The 21,106-nt window shown below is 58.1% G+C and overlaps 1 protein-coding gene across 1 annotated transcript in view; it reads right to left on the reverse strand.

Annotated features, from left to right (window-relative positions):
- The window catches only part of MYH9 (myosin heavy chain 9), a 93,094-nt gene that overhangs the window by 35,690 nt on the left and 36,298 nt on the right, over nucleotides 1-21,106 (reverse strand). Inside the window, exons 3-9 of the mRNA XM_030320522.2 lie at nucleotides 20,513-20,669; nucleotides 6,985-7,012; nucleotides 6,109-6,202; nucleotides 2,011-2,103; nucleotides 1,424-1,487; nucleotides 733-831; nucleotides 244-387 (exon numbers count right to left, since the gene is read on the reverse strand). Of these exons, the coding sequence (XP_030176382.1) occupies nucleotides 244-387; nucleotides 733-831; nucleotides 1,424-1,487; nucleotides 2,011-2,103; nucleotides 6,109-6,202; nucleotides 6,985-7,012; nucleotides 20,513-20,669 (679 nt within the window). The remainder of the gene's footprint in view (nucleotides 1-243; nucleotides 388-732; nucleotides 832-1,423; nucleotides 1,488-2,010; nucleotides 2,104-6,108; nucleotides 6,203-6,984; nucleotides 7,013-20,512; nucleotides 20,670-21,106) is intronic.

Consider the following 21,106-nt stretch of genomic DNA (forward strand, 5'->3'; position numbering starts at 1 on the left):
GTCCTTTGTCCTCCTGTGCAGAAATGCCTGTGGTACCACTGGGAACAGACAACCCTGACACTCAGATACGAGGTACTGCTTCATGCCCACTCGAGGCCTTCCTCCTAGCCTCCACAGGACTCCCTGAGAGCCAGAGCCAACAGGAAGCGCTCCCCGGGCCCGTCAGCTGCCCCGTGCCTCCTAGGGCGCGATGACCAGCCTCCTGCCTCCCCTCCCTCCCCCACAGGAGGGCCAGCCTTGTACCCATTTGTTCCTCTTCTGGGATGCCCATAATCCTCATGGCCTCCATGGTCTCCTGGAACATGTCCTTGTCCTGCTGCCCTGGGATGGTGACGTGCCCGTTGGACAGGAAGCGGTATTTGTTGTATGGCTCCAACAGGAGATCAGCTGTAAGGAGGGTCAGTGAGGGGCTGTAATCAGGGTTCAAGTCAGCACTGGGGCCTCAGAGGTTTGGGAGGATGGGAGGCACTCCTAAGCCCCGAGGTACCCCCCAGAACTACGGAGCAGCCAGGAATGCCCTCTCCCCAGCGTGAGACTGACATTCACGTAGCCCCCAAGAGCATCAGGGCCCCGTGATTCACAGAGGCAGGCTCGACCGCCCTGACTTTTCTCTGGCGTGCTCAAATCAGAAGGCCGAGGCCTCGGAAGGCTGGCGTTTTCGTTTCCCAAGCGGAACATGTGGCCCGACCAGGGCCCGCAGTCCCCGTGCCAGGCTGCCGGCCCACTACTCACTCTTCAGGTGCTCTCCAGCCCCAGACAGGAGGTAGTAGAAGATGTGGAAGGTCCGTTCCTCCTTGGCTTGGCGGATAGCACGAGATTTCTCCAAAAGATCTTGGCAAACATTAAGGAACTGCGCAAGCAAGCAGGACGGAAGGCCACTCCCACCCGCCCCGCCCCCATCAAAAGTGACTGAACTTTGCCAGGCAGAAAACGGCAAAATCGAACAAAAGCAAACTAAATCGGCTCCTTCCGGGGGCACAGCCTGTCCAAAAGCAGCTCTCGCACTTGGGAGCCCTGTCTGGGTAAAGAGCCCCCTCTCACAAGGGGCTGGAGCACAGAATGTTCCCACCAGCAAGGCTACGACGCCTGTGCCAGGGAGAAATGAAGGAGCATCCACTCGAACCCTGCCCCTCTGGGAACCACACTGGAGGGTCTTCTGTCGTCCCATCCCTTTCGAAGCAGAACTCTGTCCTGCCAGTAAAGAAAAACCTGAGCTCGGGGTTGGGTGTTCCATAAGCTTCTCCGGATACTCTTCCTGAAGCCACAGGTGAGGTGTCCTAACAGGCCCATAAGGAGGAAGCTGCTGGAATCAGGAGGCAGCTTCCTCTCCATCAAAGTCTTGTCCCTCCCCTCTAGACGCGGGACTCCAGGCCCAGGACTCCTCTCCATCAAGGTCTTGTCCCTCCAGACAGACCAAGGATACAAGTCTCAATGTTGGCTCCCACGATGTAGCCATTGACATCAAAGTTAATGCGAATGAATTTGCCCTAAGGAGAGACAGATAAAGAGAATCAGAAGCCCGGTCCTCCAGTTTCTAGCTCCTGCGGTACAGCCCGAAGAGGGAAAATCAAGAGACCGTGCCCATGTCGGAGGCCAGGGGCCCGTGCAGTGCACTGCATGGATACTCAGGACTCAGCGCTGTGCTGCTTAAAGCCTGGGCCAGGACAAGATCCAGAGATGCCCAAGTTCATCCGCTAAGGCACAGGAGTGCTCCTCGGTCCTCCATCTGGCTGTTGGCTACAACAGGACAAGGCGCGGGACCGGCAGGTAACTCCCCGCTGTCCCCCCTTCCCCCCCAGTTCTCTGCCACCTGGGCTGAAGCAGCCACGTGTGCAGGTCCCCACCAGCTGGAGCTCACCCCAGCCTACTCCCCGCCACAGGCCGGGAGGCAACCAGGTCCGAAGCTGCCTCACTTTCAGAGGTGAGAGCGGCAGCTGGAAGGCGACGTGTGCCAAAGCCGTGGGTGGGAGCCTGAGCCCCGCGAGCTGGGCATGGCCGGCCACTACTCACAAATCGGGAGGAGTTGTCGTTCTTCACAGTCTTGGCGTTCCCGAAGGCCTCCAGGATGGGGTTGGCCTGCAGCAGCTGTCGTTCCAACTCGCCCTGGAAAGGAACCCGGGGATGCGGTGAAGGCCAGGCAGTGGCTCGGGTCGTCGAACCTGCTCCGCCAGGCAGGGGGGCCAGTGGCAGAGCTGTGCCTACATGCCCAGCGCGCCAGGAACAGAGGGCGTTCCGGCCACGCCAGCCGCAGCCTGGCCCCTGTGTCACTCGGGAGCGACCTTCCCGCCAGGTATTGAACTTACGTCGCCGGACTGACCGATCAGCACCCCCAGGTAGGGAAGGTGGGTGGCTCCCCCAGCTCGACTCTGGAGGACGTGTCAGGAAGCAGCACCGTTTCTCCCCCTGCGCAGAGCCCCCCCCCCCCCCCCCGGAACAACGGCTTCCCTCTGCCCTCTCTGCCCGATACCCAACAACATTTTTTTCCTTTTCACAGGACAAGGCGAGAAGGAATCAGCTCCATAAAAGACACCAGCTCATTTCATCCGTGTCCTGATAGACACGGCACTTTCCCTGCTGGACCCTGTCCCGCCACCTACCCACCCCCACAGACGTGCTTCCAGAGTGTCCAGTGCGTGAGCCGGGGATCAGTGAGGCCCACCACGGGTTCTAAACTGTTTATCGACAACACCAATAAACTCTACTTGTGGTCCCAAGCCACACATGTGGCTGACACACCCTAAGCCTCCCTATCCCCGGATCCTCAGGATAGGCAAAACAGGGTGGCCCCGAGGTCATGCGGCTATCAACCAGCAAAGCGGGCGCCAACTCGCGTCTTCTCCGACAGGTGCCAGTCACCGCCCTGTCCCCCAGCCCTGCGTGGGGCTCTACCCCGCCAGCCTAGATCAATTTGGGAAGCAGCTATCACCTTCCCAGCAGGCCAGGCAGTAACGGATGCTGGCTGCGGAAAATTCGGCCCTTACCTGGGATCTCTCTAGGGGGAAAGAACATCACACAGGGGCCGGGCCGGCTTTTGTATTTATTAGCAAGGCTGGACCCTGGCCAGGATTTTACGGGAACGGCTGCCCGTGAGTGATGAAAAGGAAAACTGGAAGTAGCAGGAGCTCCCGGGAGAGTCGTGAGGTTCAGCCTTCCAGGCGCACCTGCTGCTGACGAGACTCGTCTGCAGAGCACTGAGCCAGGGGCTGGAAGGGGCCGGGGCAGACTCTCCTACTCCAGCAGCCCGTCCTCGGCCAGGGCTCCCCGCCCCCCCACCCCCACCCCACCGGACACCAGGGAGTCTTTTGTTTTCACACCACAGGGATTAAGTGAAGGAGGGTCAGTGGAGCCACGCTGAGGAGCAGGGATCAAATCCACCGCATGGGCTGAACATGTGTGCTTGGCACCAGCCGTCGCGGGACACCGGGCCCCTGCCCACAGGGCTCGCGCGAGCCTGCGAAGTCAGTGGAGGCAGACCACGGAGTCCAATTTGGAGGAGCGCCGCTCCCCCACCCACTAAGACGCTCCTCGCAGAGCACAGGCCGGGCCACTAGGCTGGCTGGGCCACTCCCGCTCCTGTTTCCGCAGACCGATGGGACCACGGTCCCCACCAGAGCCTGCCGCCTGCCCTGGCTTGGGAGCCTCGCTAAGGTCTCTGTTGTGGGACCACATGCTGCTGCCGTGGCACGTGGGACCGCTCGGCCAACTAGGGGGCAGCCACTTCAGATTCCGGAGCCGAACTCCGTGCAGACAATGGTGGTGGCTAACCTATGGGTTTTTCCTTATTGACCCATACCCGGGCACGGAAGAGACCTTTATCTCTCAATAAAATCTGCACGTGACCATGACCTTATGAGGTTCTGTCGGTAACATATGCTCTAGGTCTAGAATTAACCCATCCGGTTTCTGAAGGGCTTCACTGGCTGGTGTTTCTGCCAGTGGTCTCCAACTAGTATATAAACAACAGAGGGAGGAAGAGGAAGAACGGCCGAAGATCACGGCTCAGCCTAGGGAAGTCTACCTGGAAAGTCCCTGCCCCCCCCCCCACGCCCCCACGCTGTGCCTCGCCAACCGGCAGCCCCGGCCGGAGCCTGGCCCTCCCGTGGGCTTCGTGAGGTCGGGGCGCTCCGGTGGGCAGCCTTGGGAGAAGCATCTGGGTAACTGCGAGGGAGAGCTGTCGCCCAGAGTGTGCCGTGACAGGCTCCAGAATACGAGAGCCATAAACCAAGTTCAAGTGTCTCGTGCCCCAGCTGTGTGTGGAAAATCACTGTACAGCTTTAGGCAAGGAAATCCACTAAACTGTCAGCGGCCTTTACAACTGAGGGCCTGAGCAGTAATCGGAAGCCAGAGGCAACCTATTCAATCTCTCCACTTGGGGACAGAGTGGCCTGTCACACACTGTGACTGGAGACATAGGATGTGACAAGTTTGCTCCCCCTCATCACCCCTCCCTCCAGCAGGCCATCTCCTCCGAGTAGGGCGCCCAGGGCCTGCCGTCCCCCCTCTGCAGTTGGAGTCCCAGACACAAGCCCCACGCGTCTATGTTCTGACTCTGTAACTGCGGTCCTGTCCCCCATCCTCCAGGGCAGGGACTCCAAGGTCACCCTCCAGAGACCCAGGCACATACTAGACATTCAAAGAATAGTTGGGAAATGGATTTTATGGCAAATTCAGAGACGGAAAACCACAGCTAGAGGATTCCTAGCCTCGCGGCTCTGTTTTTGAAATAGGCCTCCTAAAGAGAATGGAAAATGGGGGTTGGAGACAGGGAGCAAGAGAAACTTTATTAGTTTCTAAATATAACTCCTGACGCCCCACGGAAAAAGATTTAGAATGTCTTGAGCAGTTTGGCACATGAAAAGTTACTTTTGGTTCGATTCCAGAAGACTGTACCCATTAGGACATTCAGGACACACCCCAGGTCTGCATGCAACAGACACACACCGCTACTTACTTCCACACGCTGCTCACGGCTCCCCGTGAGCCCCCCGTGGGGCAAGGGGCAGCCACGGAGAGACGGCGCAGTCCCCCCTGATGGCTTGAGGGGACACCACGGGCACTTGGAATTCACAAGGAAGCCTAAGAGTGTGTGCTTAAGAGAAAGGCGAGAGAGCACCACACGGGCATGCTTAGGACTGATCATCCCCAACCCTGGGACACTCCAGTGTGGGGCCTTCCGGGTGCTGCTTCTGACTGGCACAGTGCTGGCAGGTGGCGGGGGGGGGGGAGGGGGGGAGGGGAGAGGGGACGGCCATCTCCATCTGGTCCAGACACCGAGCACGTGGGGCTCCGGGACAGCAGATTCCCATTCCACCGGACCTCGGTCGGGGTTCTGCACCGGGGCCTTACAGCTGCCGTGCGCACAGGGAGCTCTGGGCACAACCAGAGTTTCCGAGAACGGCTCCGGCGATGGGGCCCGTACCCGCTCTGCGGGGGCTGTCATTTCAGAGTGCACGAGAGGTCACCGCGTGTCACACCCAGCCCCTCCTCCCAAGACAGTCAGTGAGCCGAGCCTACGAGGACAGGTCTAGCCGCAGAAGGTGACAACGGTGTGGAGTGAAAAGCTGCTCAGGAGAAAAGACATAAATCAAGGGCACACGATGGGCAGAACACGCATTCCTGGTGCAGAACGTGCAGTAAACGTGCAAGCTCACCTAGCGAGGACACTGCTGGGTTCGACCATAATCCATCAAGAGGGAGGGGGAGAAAAAGGGAAGTGAGATGACTTTCTAGTTGCCCTTTCTCTCTTCACTGGGGGACCGTCCACCCAGAGGCATTTCAACAGCAGGGTGAGGAGGCGGGGGCTCAAAAGCTGGCCTGCCCGAGAGGTTCCAAGTCTCCGACAACTTGAGAACCGAGTTTGGGAATCTCTAATTAGCCGTAAACGCCGGGAGCGCCGCTTCGCAAAACCTGGGGGTCTCCGGTGTCCACAGCCACTCAGAAAGTTAGGAGGCCGGGGGAGAAGGGGGCTGGCTACCACCGGACCCGCTCCCCAGACGGCCGAGCTGCCGCCTCCCGGGAAAGAGGGTCCGGCCTCTGCTTCGATCCCCCAAACGCTCCGAACTACGAATCGTGAGATGCTCTTCCTCAGGGAGGAAGGCCCGCGCTCACCTGGTCCTTCTTGCTCTTGTGTGAGGAGGCCACGTGAGCCAGGTACTGAATGACTTTCTTGGTGTTCTCCGTCTTGCCGGCTCCAGACTCACCCCTGCCAAGAGAGCCAAGAAAGTTCTCAGGGGGGACGCGGCCAAAGCCTTGAAGCGCAACGCACGCGGGCCATCGCCTCCCGTTCCGCTAGGTGTCAGTGAGGGACCCAACCCCTTGCGGCAGGAGGGGGAACAGGCGAATAAATGCTGAGTTCTGGAATCCTCACTCCGGCCGCTTCCCACGGGCCTCGGGAGGCCCGACAGCAGACCGCCCGGACCCGCTGCCCGGCCTGGTCACCTGGGAGGCTTGCTGTCACAAAGTCTCAGGATCGGCTCTGGGCAGCTGTTGTCTCACGGGCCAAAGGCACTTACACGTGTCCCTTCAAAACCACTTGAAGGAATGCTCTGTACCATCAACTCCCCCCACAGTGGGGTTTATTTATCTCCTCGGTAAGTGCCGGGGGCCAGGGCGAGCAGCCCCGGTGTCTGCTTCAAAGCAGGTAAAGAAAGCCACCGTTCAGAGCTAGAAGGAATGTGCTCTGGAGGCACCCACCAGTTCCCAACTGTGCTCTGTGGAGAAGATTCCTGCTTCTCTCTGCTACGGACCTCCCCGCACGGTACGAGGAAGCGGAAGGGGAGTCCACGTCTGGCCCCGAAACTAAGCTTATCTGTGCCACGGGACTGCTGAGCGGCTAACCTGGGGCCTGGAGGCCCATCCCATGGGGAAAGGGCAGGGGCCCGACTGGGAGCGGAGCTCAGCAGCCTGGGTCTCGGCAGGAGTCCGCACAGCAAGGACAAGCCAGGGGGTGACATGAGGCCCCGCCACCCGGGCAGAAACACTTACGTGCACAGAATGGACTGGTCCTCTCGGTCTGAAACAAAGAAGACATCAGGTTAACTTCTGCCGGATACAAAAGCCTCCCTGAAGAGCTGCCCCTTCCCCAGGAGCAGAAGGTCTCGGCCGCTGCCCTTGCGGAGGGCCCCGCACGCCGGCCGGCATCCACCCGCCCGATGCCCCACTCGGACAGGTGCCAGTGTCGCTGGGCGTCTGCCCCTCCCCTCCCCCCGCCACTCCGGGAGCTCAGCCTGCCCACCCTCACTGCCCGGCACCCCCCCCCCCCCCCCAGGAAACCACCTCCAAGAGAGCCCATCTCCAGAGAGCTCCCCAGGAGTCTGCTGCACCGAGGGTGAAGGGGAGGCCTGCCCTGTTACGCTGACCCTTGGGGCGGGGGCCGTAGAAATAAGGCCCGGCGGGGCGCCTGGGTGGCGCAGTCGGTTAAGCGTCCGACTTCAGCCAGGTCACGATCTCGCGGTCCGTGAGTTCGAGCCCCGCGTCGGGCTCTGGGCTGATGGCTCAGAGCCTGGAGACTGTTTCCGATTCTGTGTCTCCCTCTCTCTCTGCCCCTCCCCCGTTCATGCTCTGTCTCTCTCTGTCCCAAAAATAAATAAAAAACCTTGAAAAAAAAAAAATTTAAAAAAAAAAAAAGAAATAAGGCCCGGCAACGTCGGTGAGGCGGCTGGGTGCGGGCCGGGCAGACCGGGCTGGGGCACAGGGCCGCCTCTGCCGCGGGGTGTGTGGGACCTCCGACCCGTGCACGGGCTCCCGGAGCCCCCGCCTCCTCCCGTGACGGGGAGACGAGCACCCGTGCACGGAGGCAGCAGTGCGGGCTCTGGCACGTGGGAGTGCTCAGCGAGCTGGTTCAAGGGCAGCTCGGAAGGAACGCAAACATGTCAGAATCACAGCTTCTGACCGGCGTCTGGGACAACCTGGGCCTCTAGGCCTGGCCGTCAGGAACTTTCTACGACCGTCCCCAGCTGTGACTCCCTTAGCAAGTAAGGATACACCAGCTCGCGCCACTTGTGTGCGGGAGGAACAGTACCGACCACGCTTTGAAAGCGAAGTCTGACAGAAATGCTGGAAGACGTCTGGGCTGACCTGGTTCAGGGCGGGGTGTCCGATCCTAAGCAATGGCTGAGAAGACAAACTCATGGTTTTCCCCTTTTCACCCGACCCTGCGTAATCCCCTCAACTCCCTGAGGTCAAATCCGACTGATATTTGAGCTGCCGTGAGGTCTGTAAATCCCAAGTCTCGGTTTCCTTATCCATAGAGTAACTATGCTACTAACTCCCTGACAGGATTAGCGTGGAAAACAGAAGTAACACATGTAACGGATGGACCAGCACGTCAATAGGACGAGCTCCGCAAATGGCCGCTGTCTACTTCCCCATCGAGAAGCGGGAGTCCTTAATGAGGAGGAACAGAGAACTGCTAGTCAAGCCCCAGTAGAAAAGCACTGGCTGAGGAGTCTCAGAGGAGGACCAGCCACAATCAGAATTCGTGGTGCTGCACAGAAACCAGCGCTGGTGGTCTGGAAGGACACGCTCACTGGCTGCCACTGGCCGGCCAGGGCCCTGCAGGATGGGACGACGGGAGAGTGACTCATGGCTCACTGTGTTCACGGCCTCAGGAGACGGCTTTAGCTGTTCAACAGCAACAGACACCGCTCAGCTAGGTCACCTGCCTCCTGGCAAGGAGAGCCTCCAACGTGCCCAATCTCGGCGCGTATGCGTTCACACGCGTCTCCAGCCCTTGTCTGTGGGTCGCTCGGGAGGGAAAGAGGACATCCAGACAGAGAGAGGCAAGAATAAGCCTCCCACCCAACACAAACGGCAGCGCCCCCCCGCAGCCCTCCCTCCGGCCCCCTAGCAAACATCAACAGTGTGGGGGTGCAAGGGAACTCAGCCAGGCACCTCCACCCACACACCCCACACCCTGCTCACCACTGGGCACCTTCTCAGAGCAGCCCCTGGTCTCAACTTTCCCACCAAACGAGGTCCTTCAAGACCGACCTGAAGACCACGCAGCAAGGGCCCAGGGAGCCTCTGCAGGGTCTCCGGAAGACAGAGCGGGGGCAGGGAGGGAGCAGGGGCTAAGGGCTGGGGAGGACAGGGCAGTCCCCAGCACCCGCCCCCTGAGGACAGCATGGCCACCAGCAAGGTCTGAGCAAACCCGGCTGTGATCCCGGGCCCCTGTGATCCCAGGCCCTGGGGCCCCCACCCCCACCCCCTCACATCCCTGTGGGGCCAGCCCCCGCCGCGGACACGTTCAGTCACTGCTCCACAACTGGGCAAGAATGTACCTGCGCGGGCTGGCAAGTCGTAAGGCAGCAGCGGCCGGCCTACGCTACCATAAAAGGAAACATCCCCATCCCTTCCAGAAGGAACCGTTTTCCCAGGGCTGCCCAGGCCCCGTCCCTGGGATGGCTAGAATTCCTCTGATTGTGTGTCAGATGCTGAGCTGCCGAACAACAGGAAGCAGAGCCCGCAAACACACACACGTGCAGACACACAGCCGCGCAGAGCCGCGGACAGGCTGCGTGCGGGCCCATGCGCTCGCGGGCACGCGCACACCCACGCCCGTGGACACACAGGTACGGACGCCGGTGTGCGTGAACACGAACGCAGACGCGCACACGGGTGGCACGCACAGAGGCCTGAACACGCTTCAATTCCCGATTCTGGACCCAAACGCTAGGCGGCCTCCATGCACTTCACCTCCTCCAGGCCTTCCTCTCCTGACCCTTCACCCCCAATCCCTGAAGCACCACTGTCCACACGGCCTGCAAGGACACACTCCAATGCTCTCATTTTATAAAGAAGTCTGGACCCGCTTTGCCAGAATACTCTTTTGGGCAAACGCTTTTGCAGAGAAAAACTGATGGAGGCCTCTCTCGTCTCCTCAGCTCTGGTCTCTACCCCGTGGGGCCCCAAACCCACCTGCCTGCAGTGAAAGGACACCATGGCCCCGTAAGTCTGGAAAGGTCTTTTCAGTTCCTACAGTGGGTTTGGATCTGTTATCTTGCGGCCTCACAGGAGGAGGCAGGGGACGAGGTGGGCACTGTCCCTGGTTTGCGTGTGTTTCTTCTCCTAGTGCTTCTGGATTTGTTCCTCAGCTTGGAAGCTCTTCTGGGTACAGGGATAGTTAGAATTCTCAGCAACCAGGAAGCTCTCTGCCTCAGTTTACTCAGCCAGACCCCCCGTGCATTCCAGCGGGGACCCTCCTTAACACCCACTCCGTAAGACCTTCCCCACAAGGTAACCTCGTGGCACACAGACACTCCAGAATTCAGGCTGCTGTGTTTTTGTTTGACTGTTTATTTATTTTTGAGAGAGAGAGAGAGAGAGAGAGAGAGATTGAGAGACAGAGCACGAGCAAGGAAGGGGCCGAGAGGGAGGGAGGCACAGAATCAAAAGCAGGCTCCAGGCTCTGAGCAGTCAGCACAGAGCCCGATGTGGGGCTCACAGTCATGAACCGCGAGATCATGACCTGAACCGAGGTGTGACGCTTAACTAACTGAGCCACCCAGGCACCCTCAGGCCGCTCTGCTGTGATTGAAGTCCTTATTTGGGCCTATAGGGACTGAAGGCTTATTTGAAAACACCCTTCCTTCTGCCACACCAGGAGGAGGCAGGCAGACAGAAAGACGACAGGAACCCTATGGCCCAGAACCAGGCGAGTGCACCCATCAGAGGCAATCCAGTTCTGAGAAACAGGTTCCCTGCCGGGATGAAGGCATCAGCCTGACTGTGGCCCCTAACCTCTCCTGCCCAGCCCCTAACTTGGTGGGGGTTGGGTAGAGATGGGATTATAAAACCTCTCTCTAGTGGTTTTCAACTCTTTAAGAGCAACTTGCTCTCAGATAAACTCTTGAATTTCCAACTTGAAGAACAGGAGATAAACACCAGAGCTGCCTCGGTGGTGGAGACAGGGCTCCTTAGAGCACACTTAGACAACCACTACCTGAGTGTCTGGAGCACTGACAGAAGAGAGAGGACAGCGTTCTGATTTCCACTCTGTACTCTCCCTAGAGATGCCTGGCCCCTTGACCTCTCGGAATCGGAGGCCAGGGCCTCACCAGCAGGGCTGCTCTAAGGACTGAATGACATGGGTGCCTGAAGCACGTGGTACAGCACAGACGCCTGGAAACGTTGTCCTTAATAACCCCAGGCCCTTTGCACCTCCCCTGTGCACCCTCCACAGAACAACCACAAAAAAGGTTTTAAGTTACATGTTCACTGATGGGGCCATTCCCTTTCCCGATTTTATTTGAAACCCAAAATGCCCTGAGGCCTTTCAGAGCTGATACAGGCCTCCAGCCCGGGACAGGTGTTTCCAGCCGGCTCAGGAGGCCCAGCTCAGGTGGGAGGAGGGGAAACCTGACCACAGGTATTTCACCCCAGGTACAGACTTCTGCTAGGGGCTTTATCGCTCACTTCCTCACTGAGAGGAGCTGCGATTCTTGTCCATAAAAGGCCACAAGGCTCGCAGAGTGGTGACATCAGCCCCGACAGGAAGTACACAAGGAAGAGAACGGGCCTGCTTCACCAACAGCCGCTGCCGGGACTGACTCATCAAACGCTCACTGAGCTAAGGGCTCCCGAGGGCCGGTTGCTCTCGGGGGGCACACCTGAGGAACGCCCTGCCCTCGGGACCCGTCTTCGGATCAACCAGGCTTCTTGAGCAGTGGAGATGGGCCAAGAAAAAGGAAAACGGAGGGCAGTCTCAGGTCGGGTGCACACCAGTGTGGGGCGACCCGTGACAAGCAGGCCTAAACTTTCCCCCACCGAGGCATGTGCGTGTCACGAAAACGGCAGACAGACCCCAGGGTGGCTCACGGTGTGAACCCTGCAGAGTGTCGCCCGGGAACAAAGCGCAAAGGCCTGCACTCCGGGGTCGGTTCTCTCAAGAGCCCCGTGGAGTGTCGGGCTCTCGTGGGCCACAGGGCAAAGCTTTCGCCAAGTATGAAACACGGAGACACCTGTGGGTTCAGGCTCAGAACTTGGGGGCTGGGAAGGCCCCGGGGAACATCTGGCTCAAACAAGTCCGTTCAGAGGGCAGGACACCGAGTCCCGGAAACCCTCCTACGTTGTCAAAGGCACGCAAGCTGGGCCACGAAGCCGGGCCTCCGGGAGTCCGGTTCTTCCCTGTGGACGCTTCCCACAGGGCAGGCCGCTCGGCCACCAGCAACGCTGCAGAGCAGGAGCCGTCTGCTTTCTCAGGAAGGGTTCCGGGGGCCTTACAGACCCACCTGGTACTTTCTCCAAAGGCAGACCCGTTCACCCGGGTTCAAGGAGAGAGGTGAGAAAGGCAGAAGGATGCTCCACGTCGACACGGGCCGCAGGCCGATGCTAAGCCTCAGGCCCCGCCCGCCTCGCCGTCCGCAGCCAGGGACTCCCAAGCACACAGCATGGTAGGTGCCAACGGTCTCGCCAAGGCACGCGGGTAGGTCCAGACCAGGAAGATGCCAGATCAGCAGCAACCTCGGCCGGAAAGCAGCTGGATGTGGCCCAGTGTCTCCGCCCACACACTCCCCCAGGCGCGGCTGTGTCCGAACCCCCGCCGAGTAGGCCCAGGTCCGTCGTTGCGGGAGGCCGGAGGCCGAGAACGGGCGCCTCCCCCATCAGGCACCTTCGATAATTAGAAAGAAGCCCCAGGGACCGCACTGAACGTTCACCATGGTAGAGGGCAGGCCAGGCCCCAAACAAGTCCTCTTTCGGCCGAAAGGCACCTAGCTGCTCACACCGGTGACTCCCGGGGCGCGGGCAGACCTGCTAGAAGCCACTGCTGGTCGTTGGGACACCGTGTCCTTGGGCGGGGCTGGGAGTGTGGGGCGGCTGCTGAGACAGCCCTAGGAGGTCTGTCAGGGTGGAGGGAAATTCGAACGTCACACGTGAGTGCCGACATGTCACAGCAAATGCCACCTGGCCGCTCAGAGAGACCGTGTCCCAAACGCTGGAAGGCCAGCCTGCCTTGCTCTTAAACAACGTTCCCCTCAGGGCAAAGGAGAGACAGGCAGGGGGGCTGGGCTAGGCCCACTAGAGCCCCAGGTCACAGCTCCACTGTCCAGGAGGGACGAAGCGAAGCATGGGAGGGAAGGACAGTGGGGCACCAGGAATGAGAGGGACTTGGCCAGACAAAGCTCAGAACCCACTTGGCCCCACATCAGAGCACAAACAGGCCTGGCTTTTAGAAATGCCCCCGTGATGAGTGTCCTCAGGCTTGGTGGAGGACAGCAGGAACACGGGTGCTGGGAGGCGAGCGGTTATAGCACGTGAAGCTGTGTCCCGAAGAAGCCAGTGGCCCCGGTCGCCTTGAGAAGGGGCCATCAAATGAAATGAAAGGCGTGTTGGTAACTGTTAGGCCAGAATTTGCTCCTGGGGCCTGGCCTCTGTCCTTGGCTTTCAGCTTAGCGTGTCTGTGGACCAGCAAAGGGTGGGGACCAGATCTTCATCGAGTCCCCAAGTCTGGCTGGAATGACGGCCTCAGCCCCGGCCAGAGCTGCCTGTTGGCCAAAAGGACATCAAGGGTCCTCAGAGTTCATGGCAAAGGTGGCCACCGGGCCAACAGCCTTGGTCAAGACCAAAGGAGTTTGACAGAAGCCAGTTAGAGAATCCTGACTTTCACGCCGGCACACTTTCAGCTCTCTTACTCTTTAGTTTTAGAGACTTCGTCTTGTCCTCGTCGGACAGCTTCATTCCTGAAATCAGGCAGGGGAAGGAAAGCAACCCTTTCCTCTGAACACACGGACGATCAGTCCTGACCTATTGGAACACGGCTCTGCTGGAGACTGAGCCAGAACTGGACAGAGCAGGAAATACGGCTGGTAAGCGGCATTCACAGGCCGAGAGGAGGGGCGTGTCCAGGGAGGCTAAAAGCACAAAGCTCCTGGGCCATTACAGACTTTGCAGGTGCCTTCTGGTTGTTTGTCCGTGGGCTGGGGAGGGGTAGTGACGGATACACTGAGCCACGCTTTGGACCACCCTCAAAATTTCAGGTTCCCGGAGGGCACCTCCTTCTCGCCTCCCACTGCAGATGGCCCAGAGCAAACCCCAGCGGACCCACTGGGTTGGATTCAAAGCCAAACAAAAAAGTAAGCCTAAATAAAGCCGAATCCTTGAAAAGGATCCACGAACCGCAGATTCCTCTTCTAGAAAGAACATTTTACAGAAATGGGACGGATAGGCACGACCACATTATAATTAAGCAGCCTCACTCTGAGGACCGGGCTCTCCTACTGGGGGACCCGACCAAGCAGCCTCCTGCGAGGGGCTGTAGGACAGCACCTCACCCCCACCCCATCCAGGCTCGGGTGGGCCCAGGGTCGCTTGTCACAGCACGCCCCACCCCCGGGGTCCCCACCTTACGTCAACAGAGGATCCCTTTCAGCACTGCTGAAAAGAGCCACCTCCGAGTGCACAACGTTTTCCTGAAGCCCCGCTGAAGCCATGTCGACCCGCGGGCCTCCGGCTGCCCGCTGGGGGCCACGGACAAGACGGGAGACCGAGGGAGACCGCGTCTGCCCGAGCACACCTGTGTGCTCTGTGGCCGCTGCTGGGAAGGTGGCTTTGACGAGTCACTTCCTATGCACACTGCTACCAGAGCCTGAACTCTCCCAAGTTGCTCTCGGAGGAGATTAAGAAGCCTGCCCTGGAGCGAGCATTTGGCGATCACCTCCATTAAGCGAGTGGGAGCGTGGAGGGAAAGAACGCAGGACGTGGAGGGCAGAGACGGTGAAGTCAAAAACTGATTGCAGGCCAGGCCCCTTGTCTCATCCCCGCAAACCCCCCCACCCATGTACGTTTCCGTTGAGCCAAGAGGCAGACAAGAGGAGGAAGGCTCAGCGACAGCGGTCCTCCATCAGTCAGGAACCCAAATCGAGGGCAACCTCAGCCGCTCTTCTCCACACCACACCTCTGGCTCACAAGACAAGTTCCTCCTAAAGCTGAGGCTGCTGGCGTGGGTGACCCGTGCCGCGTCTTGTGTCAAAGCCGCTCCCACCAGCCCCGCAGCCCTAAGGCGAGGCGAGGCTCCCTGCTCTGTGCTAGGCTCTCTCCCTCCTCCTCAAGTTCATTCACCTGCCTCTCGGGACCTCCTCCAGGTGGGCCCAAGTCTGGTGCACAGAGACCACCTGCGGGCAGGGGGCACGTGCCCGTGGGGAAGGCAACCACACGTGGGCACTCGGGGCCTGGCCCCAGACCTCCCTGCGGCTGGCGGGGGCCTCTGCGTGCACGGTAGTGCTTCTCTGGCAGGGCCCGAGCCCCCTGGCCGGCACGTTCCTGCTTAAGTGGAGTCATCCCATCTGTGGTTTCCTCGGCCGCCTGTCCTGGTGCGTGTGTTCACGGTCATGTTTCCCCGTCCCCGCGAAGCACTTCCCCGGCGCCTCCCCCGCTTGGCGCTTTTTTCCCTCAGAAAGGCCTCGGAAAGCAGAGAGTTCAACAGCAGCAGTTGGCAGAGAGAGTGTGGAGAAGGAACGAGGGCCTCCAGCCAGCCAGACACACAGAAGTCCTCCAAATGCCAGCCAGAGAGCGAGGGGCAACGGTGCCCCTGGGGGACAGGCACCGGGATGGGGGGACGGAATCAGGAGGCCCTGGTCTCTGGCGCTGACTGGGCAAGTCAGTTAGCATTCATCTCTGGGCCTGTCCCTTCACCGGTGAATTACAGGGATCACACTCATATACGAAGACAGCGCTAGAATTCCACCCCTGGGTCACCCCGGAGGTCAGTCTGCCGCCGAGGGCGCTCGGACATCCGCCGGACACTCTGAGCAGCTGCTGGGGCACCAGCCGCTTCTCCGGGCAGCTTCTGCTGAGACGCAGAGGTGGGATTAGCCCAGAGCAAAGAGTTAAATAGTTCTCAGATTAGTTTAGGCCTGGAATGAAAGCAGACCCCGCTGCCACTCCCCCAGACACGCTGGGAGCTCATTAAAATACCATGAAGTCACCGAAAGCGAACCGGACCTGGCATTCTACCTAATCGGCACAGAAGAGGTTTTTTGCTTTCGCTGGGGAGAGAGCTGCGCTTGAGTCAGATTCTTTCACTGGTCGGTTCTCCCCTAAGAACACGCACACAGCCTGACCCCCAGAGGGAGAGCCCGGAACGCCAGGTCCCGCCGGGAGCCCGGGGTGCCATTTCCCAACCCCATGGCGCCTTCAACAGGCCGCGTGCCGCTCCTGCCCCGGGACGTGCCCTCATGCCCCACAGCGCAACCCCTGCTCGGCAAGGGGCTCACGCTCTCGTCCAGCGGCCCTTTACGGAATCCTGAGGACCAAGGACCGGCTCAATCCCTGAGGCAGGAAGAATCCATTCATGGCCACGGCAACATACGTGGAAAAGAAGCCAGGGTTGGGAGGGTGAACCGACCAAGTCACCGCAACTTTAATTAAACCCAAGGTCAAGGCTTAAAACAAACAGAACTGCCGGGCACGTCTGGGCTACACTGTAACCACTTGTTGACGCACACCTGCCAGCCTTTCCACAGGAGCTGGCCTCCCCGGTCCCTCCCCGACCACCCCAGGCCTGGGTGGCCACACCTTCCCCTGAACTCCCAGGACACCTGCTGCAGCCGCGCAATCGACACAGTGGCAGCTTGTCTTCTTCTACAGCCACGGCCCCAGATGTCTGCGTGCAAACACGTCCCATCCCTCCGCCTGGACTGCCAGGGTCTCCAGTGCCAGAGTAATGCACTAAACCTCTTGGTATTCCGGCACTTTCTACCTCCTCTCTCCACAGACTAATCCAGGGTGCCAAAGGTGCCATGCCCCATCCTGTGCCCACGGCAGACAGCACTAATCAATCCCAGCAGCATCCCTTGGCATTGAGTCTTGGATCCTTGGCAAGGCGGAGGCACTACTGACCCACGGAAGCCGACACTCAATAAAACCACTCTGCAGTGCTCAGTCCGGTGGTTCCCAAGTGCACAAGTGCAGGCAGTTTTGCCCCCCAGGGAACATTTAGTAGCAAAGTCTGGGGACGTTTCTGGTTGTCACAATGGAGAGGGAGGGTGCCGCTGGCATTTAGTACAAAGGGGCCAGGTTGCTGCTAGACATCTACAATGCACAGGACCAGCCCCCTACCCCCAGCAGAGAATTACCCGGCCCCAAAGTCAAGAGTTGCCAAGTTTGAGAAGCCCTGGCTCACTCTGACAAATAGGTAGGGTGACCATAGAATTTATCACCCAAACTGGGCTGCTCTTGAAAGTGAAAATGGACACCACTAATACTAACTGCGGGACAAGAGGCATACGTTAGGACTGAGGCAAACCAGAGCGTTTAAGAGATGAAAGGCAGGGAGGTCCCGGGAACAGGCAAAGAGCTCCTCTCATAAAAGTCCCCAGACAAAGCCACCAACTACCCTATTTGGCAGAATAAATGCTAGTATGTCATAAGCCACAGGCAGCTCAGGGAGGAAACCTTTTTCTGGTTCCTGTTTAGGGAAAAAGCAGAAAAGGAACTATCTGGCTGTGCCTTTTAAGAGGTGAGTAGCAGAGAACAACCCTGTTTTCCCCCAAAGCCAGTGCCAAGGGGCTCATCTCAGAGCCCGCTGACCCCGAGGTACCACTGTCCATAATTAAGTCCTGTTAAGTAACTTCCTCTCTGCTCCAAGAACAAGAGACCTGTGGCTAACTGCTTTGCAGGTCAGCTGTGCCCAGCGAGAAGGGACTCGGAAATATTCTCAGTGGGTCACCGTGGGGGCTCAGGGCTGCAGGAAGTCCAGCATCACGCAGAAGGTGAGGGAAAACCTCTCAGACGGAGGGTTAGAAATTACGTGGGCCTGAACTCCCACAGATCGTTAAAAAGAAGCACCGAGGCCCCTGTCTTCCTGGGCCCACAGTGGATTGGCATCCCTGGTCTCCAAAGGATGAAACGCCCACCCACTTGCTCTTGTAATTTGGGAAGCCCCTCGCTTCCTATCAAGACCATTCTGTTAGGGCCAAAGCTTCCCGGTCAACATGAAGGAAAGCTCCAGCCTTCTGGATATCCCTTTCCGTTTTTCAATCATCTCCAACCTATGGAGCTGACTTGTGCTCCTCAAATTTTTTTTATTGCTGGATAAAAATTGGGCAAATCTCTTTAGGAAGGAGTCACGCAAGACATGGGAAGAAAGGCTGGGAGTCCAGTTCTAAGGACCCCCAGCTGCTGGTGCCATGTTCCACATCATGACATTGCCCTTGCCACAATGGCTTGCCCGAAAGTAAAGGAAGGCCACATGCTAGAAAACCGTTCAAATCCAGGATCCGAGTGTGGGAATGTGCCCTAATTCAGCAACGCAGAGCTCAGGAAGACTCTGGGGTGAACTTGCACTGGGCCAATTAAGACAGCTAGGAGAAAACTGACTCATAACCTCTAGAGACACAGACTCAGGCTCTTCTGGAATCTCACAGAATGTTCTCCCACCAGACTGCTTTAGTTAGCACTTTAAAACAGACATCCCACTTTAAAAGTAATGGGCTGGTTTCCCCAAGAAATTTTCATCGATGTAAAAAAAAAAGGCTAGGCCAAACTCGTACATGCTGCAGAATGCATTGAGCTTGGCAATGAAATGCCTTCCCCACAACAACTATGTGTACGACACGAGACAGACCCGCGGGCCGCCCCTTCAAACCACTATGCCACAGATAAAGCTGCTAATACAGCAAGGTTCTCTATCACCACTGCCCAGCTTCGTGGCCAAGTTTAAAGGAAACAAGCAGGCGAGTGTATTCGGATTTGGAAAAGCACTATCAGTATGAGGTTTGGGAATACAGCCCGGCCTGGAAGTTGGGCTTGACTCAGAATGACATTGACATGCCGCCATAGGCCAAGCACCTGGCTAAGCTCGAGAACATAAAGGCAACATGGGCCCTGTCTGTGTCTAGGAGGGAAAAACAAGTCTGTGAGCACCTAAGTCAAATGAAGTATCACCAAATCTAGTCCAGACATCCTCCCTGGGGGGCAGGAATGCCTCAGTCTGGTCTTTCACAAGGGAGTAGGGACTTGCCAGGCACTACAGGCAGCTGGCACGGGCGAGGCGGCCTGAAGCAGAAAAGTCTGGTAGAGAAACGGATGAGGTCCCCGTAGCAGGAAAGTCAGAGGCAGTGGAAAGCCGATGACAAAGGGCACCGCATGCTGCTGGTAGGTTGCAGAGTTACCTCTGGGGCCACGGAGGAGCCTTTTCGAGACTTTTGAAGATTTTGAATCAGGGGGTCTGATCAGATGTGCATTCTAGAAAGATGACCCTCTGTCAAAAGCAGAGGGAGGGCTCTATTAAGAGTGAAGGTTAAGAGGTCACAGCAAAAGCGCAGGCAAAACCCTGCAGAGGCCATAACTGAGGTCAGGGCCAAGGGACGAAAGAGGGGAAAGGGGGTTGTAAATATGAAGAGATAAAACCCATAGAAAGTGCTAATGGACTTGAGAAAAGGAGGGAGAAAGAGAGAGAGGAGAGCAGAGGAACCGCTGGGCCCGGGTGGCTGGGTAGCTGGAGAAATGGCAGCCAGGAGCAAAGGGCCAGCATCAATCAGGCAACGGTCCCGATCCTCCCCCAGAATGTGCCGGTCAAGGCGCTCAACTGGATGGATCCGTCATCCAGAGGAACAGCTGAGCAAGCGGTGAGACCGTGAGGAACACCGATGCGCGGAGGGGTGGCCAGAGATCAGGAGAAGCAGAGAGAGGGTCACACAGGAAGGAAGGGCTGTCACAAGGGGCGGTCAAGATTGTCCAACACTGGGGAGAGTTAGGTAAGATGAGAACACGCGAGAGCTGTGGAAACAGCAACACAGGGAGGGTAACCTTTGTCAGAGTGGAGAAGTGCTGGGGCCAGCGGGTGTGGTACTTCCTCTCTCAAGTTCCAGTGTGAGAAGACAGAGAGTGGACACAAGCTGGGGGGGGTGCAGAATCCAAGAGAGACTTAGTGTCTGTTTCTTAAAGATAAGAAAAAGTTAAGGGGCACCTGGGTAGCTTGGTCAGTTAAGCGTCCAACTCTGGGCTTTGGCTCAGGTCATGATCTCACAGTTCGTGAGTTCGAGCCCCGCGTCGGGCTCCGTGCTGTCAGTGCAGAGCCTGCTGGGGATTCTCTCTCTCCCTCTCTCTCTGCCCTTTCCCTGCTCATGCTTCCTCTCTCTCCCTGTCAAAATAAATAAATAAACTTTAAAAAAAAAGAAAAGAAAAGAAAAACTCAAGTGCGTTTCCAGATTGTGAGGAAGCAACAAGAGAAAAGACATGAAAAACAAGGAGGAAAAAGGAGTACCTGGTAGAAGAAGGGACCTGTAAGTGAGGAGAGTGGCACAGAGGGTCTTGACAAGAATGAGAAATTGCGATAACTAGGAACTCTATTTTTAGAGCTTCTAGAATGTTCTCTCAACATATAAACATGCCCTTTGATAGCCACTGGCCTCGGCTCTCACACTGGCTCAGAGACCTCCACGATGCACTGCGCCATCACCAACGCCAATCCAGGCCCTAGATCCCTGTGACCGTGAATGTGGATGAGCACTTGCAAGGGTGTCCACGAGGCTGCACGTGAAGACTGAGCCACAGGGAAGGTCAAGGCACTCACCTTGCATCATACTCCTGTAGGCAGTGTCTGTGATGGCATAGATGTGGGGGGGCATCTCGTGCCTCTTCTTGCCCTTGTACATTTCCACGATCTCCTCGGAGTAGATGGGCAGGTTCTTATAAGGATTGATGACCACACAGAACAGGCCTGAATAGGTCTAAAGAAAAGAGCAGCAAACAGGAAAGGGTTAGGCAGTGTTGATTCTCAAGGGGGTGCAAACTGGGTGGCAAAGTTATCTGCCACCAAGGGCCCGGATTCGGGCTGCTGTGAAGGCACCCCGGGACGCCCTAACTCTCTGTGCCGCGCCCTGCCAGGCCCGCTGCGGGGGCACGGGCACGGCACCATCTCTGCTCACTCAGCAAGGGTCCTCCCCCGACGGTGTGACCGCTGCCAGCTCTGTGCGCCAACGAGCAGGTGCCTCGGGCAAGAGCCACGGCAAGCTGCGCAGACTAGTCCAGTGACAAAACTCAGATCCAGGGACAATAAGAGATGTGTCTGCCATCACGAGATGCACAGAGAGAAAAGAACCGGGCTGCAGCAAAAGCAAACTGTGCAGAAACACAACGTATTCCGCCTTCAAGGACTCTCGGGGAG

Source organism: Lynx canadensis, chromosome B4, assembly GCF_007474595.2.
Source record: "Lynx canadensis isolate LIC74 chromosome B4, mLynCan4.pri.v2, whole genome shotgun sequence".
NCBI classification, from domain to species: domain Eukaryota; kingdom Metazoa; phylum Chordata; class Mammalia; order Carnivora; family Felidae; genus Lynx; species Lynx canadensis.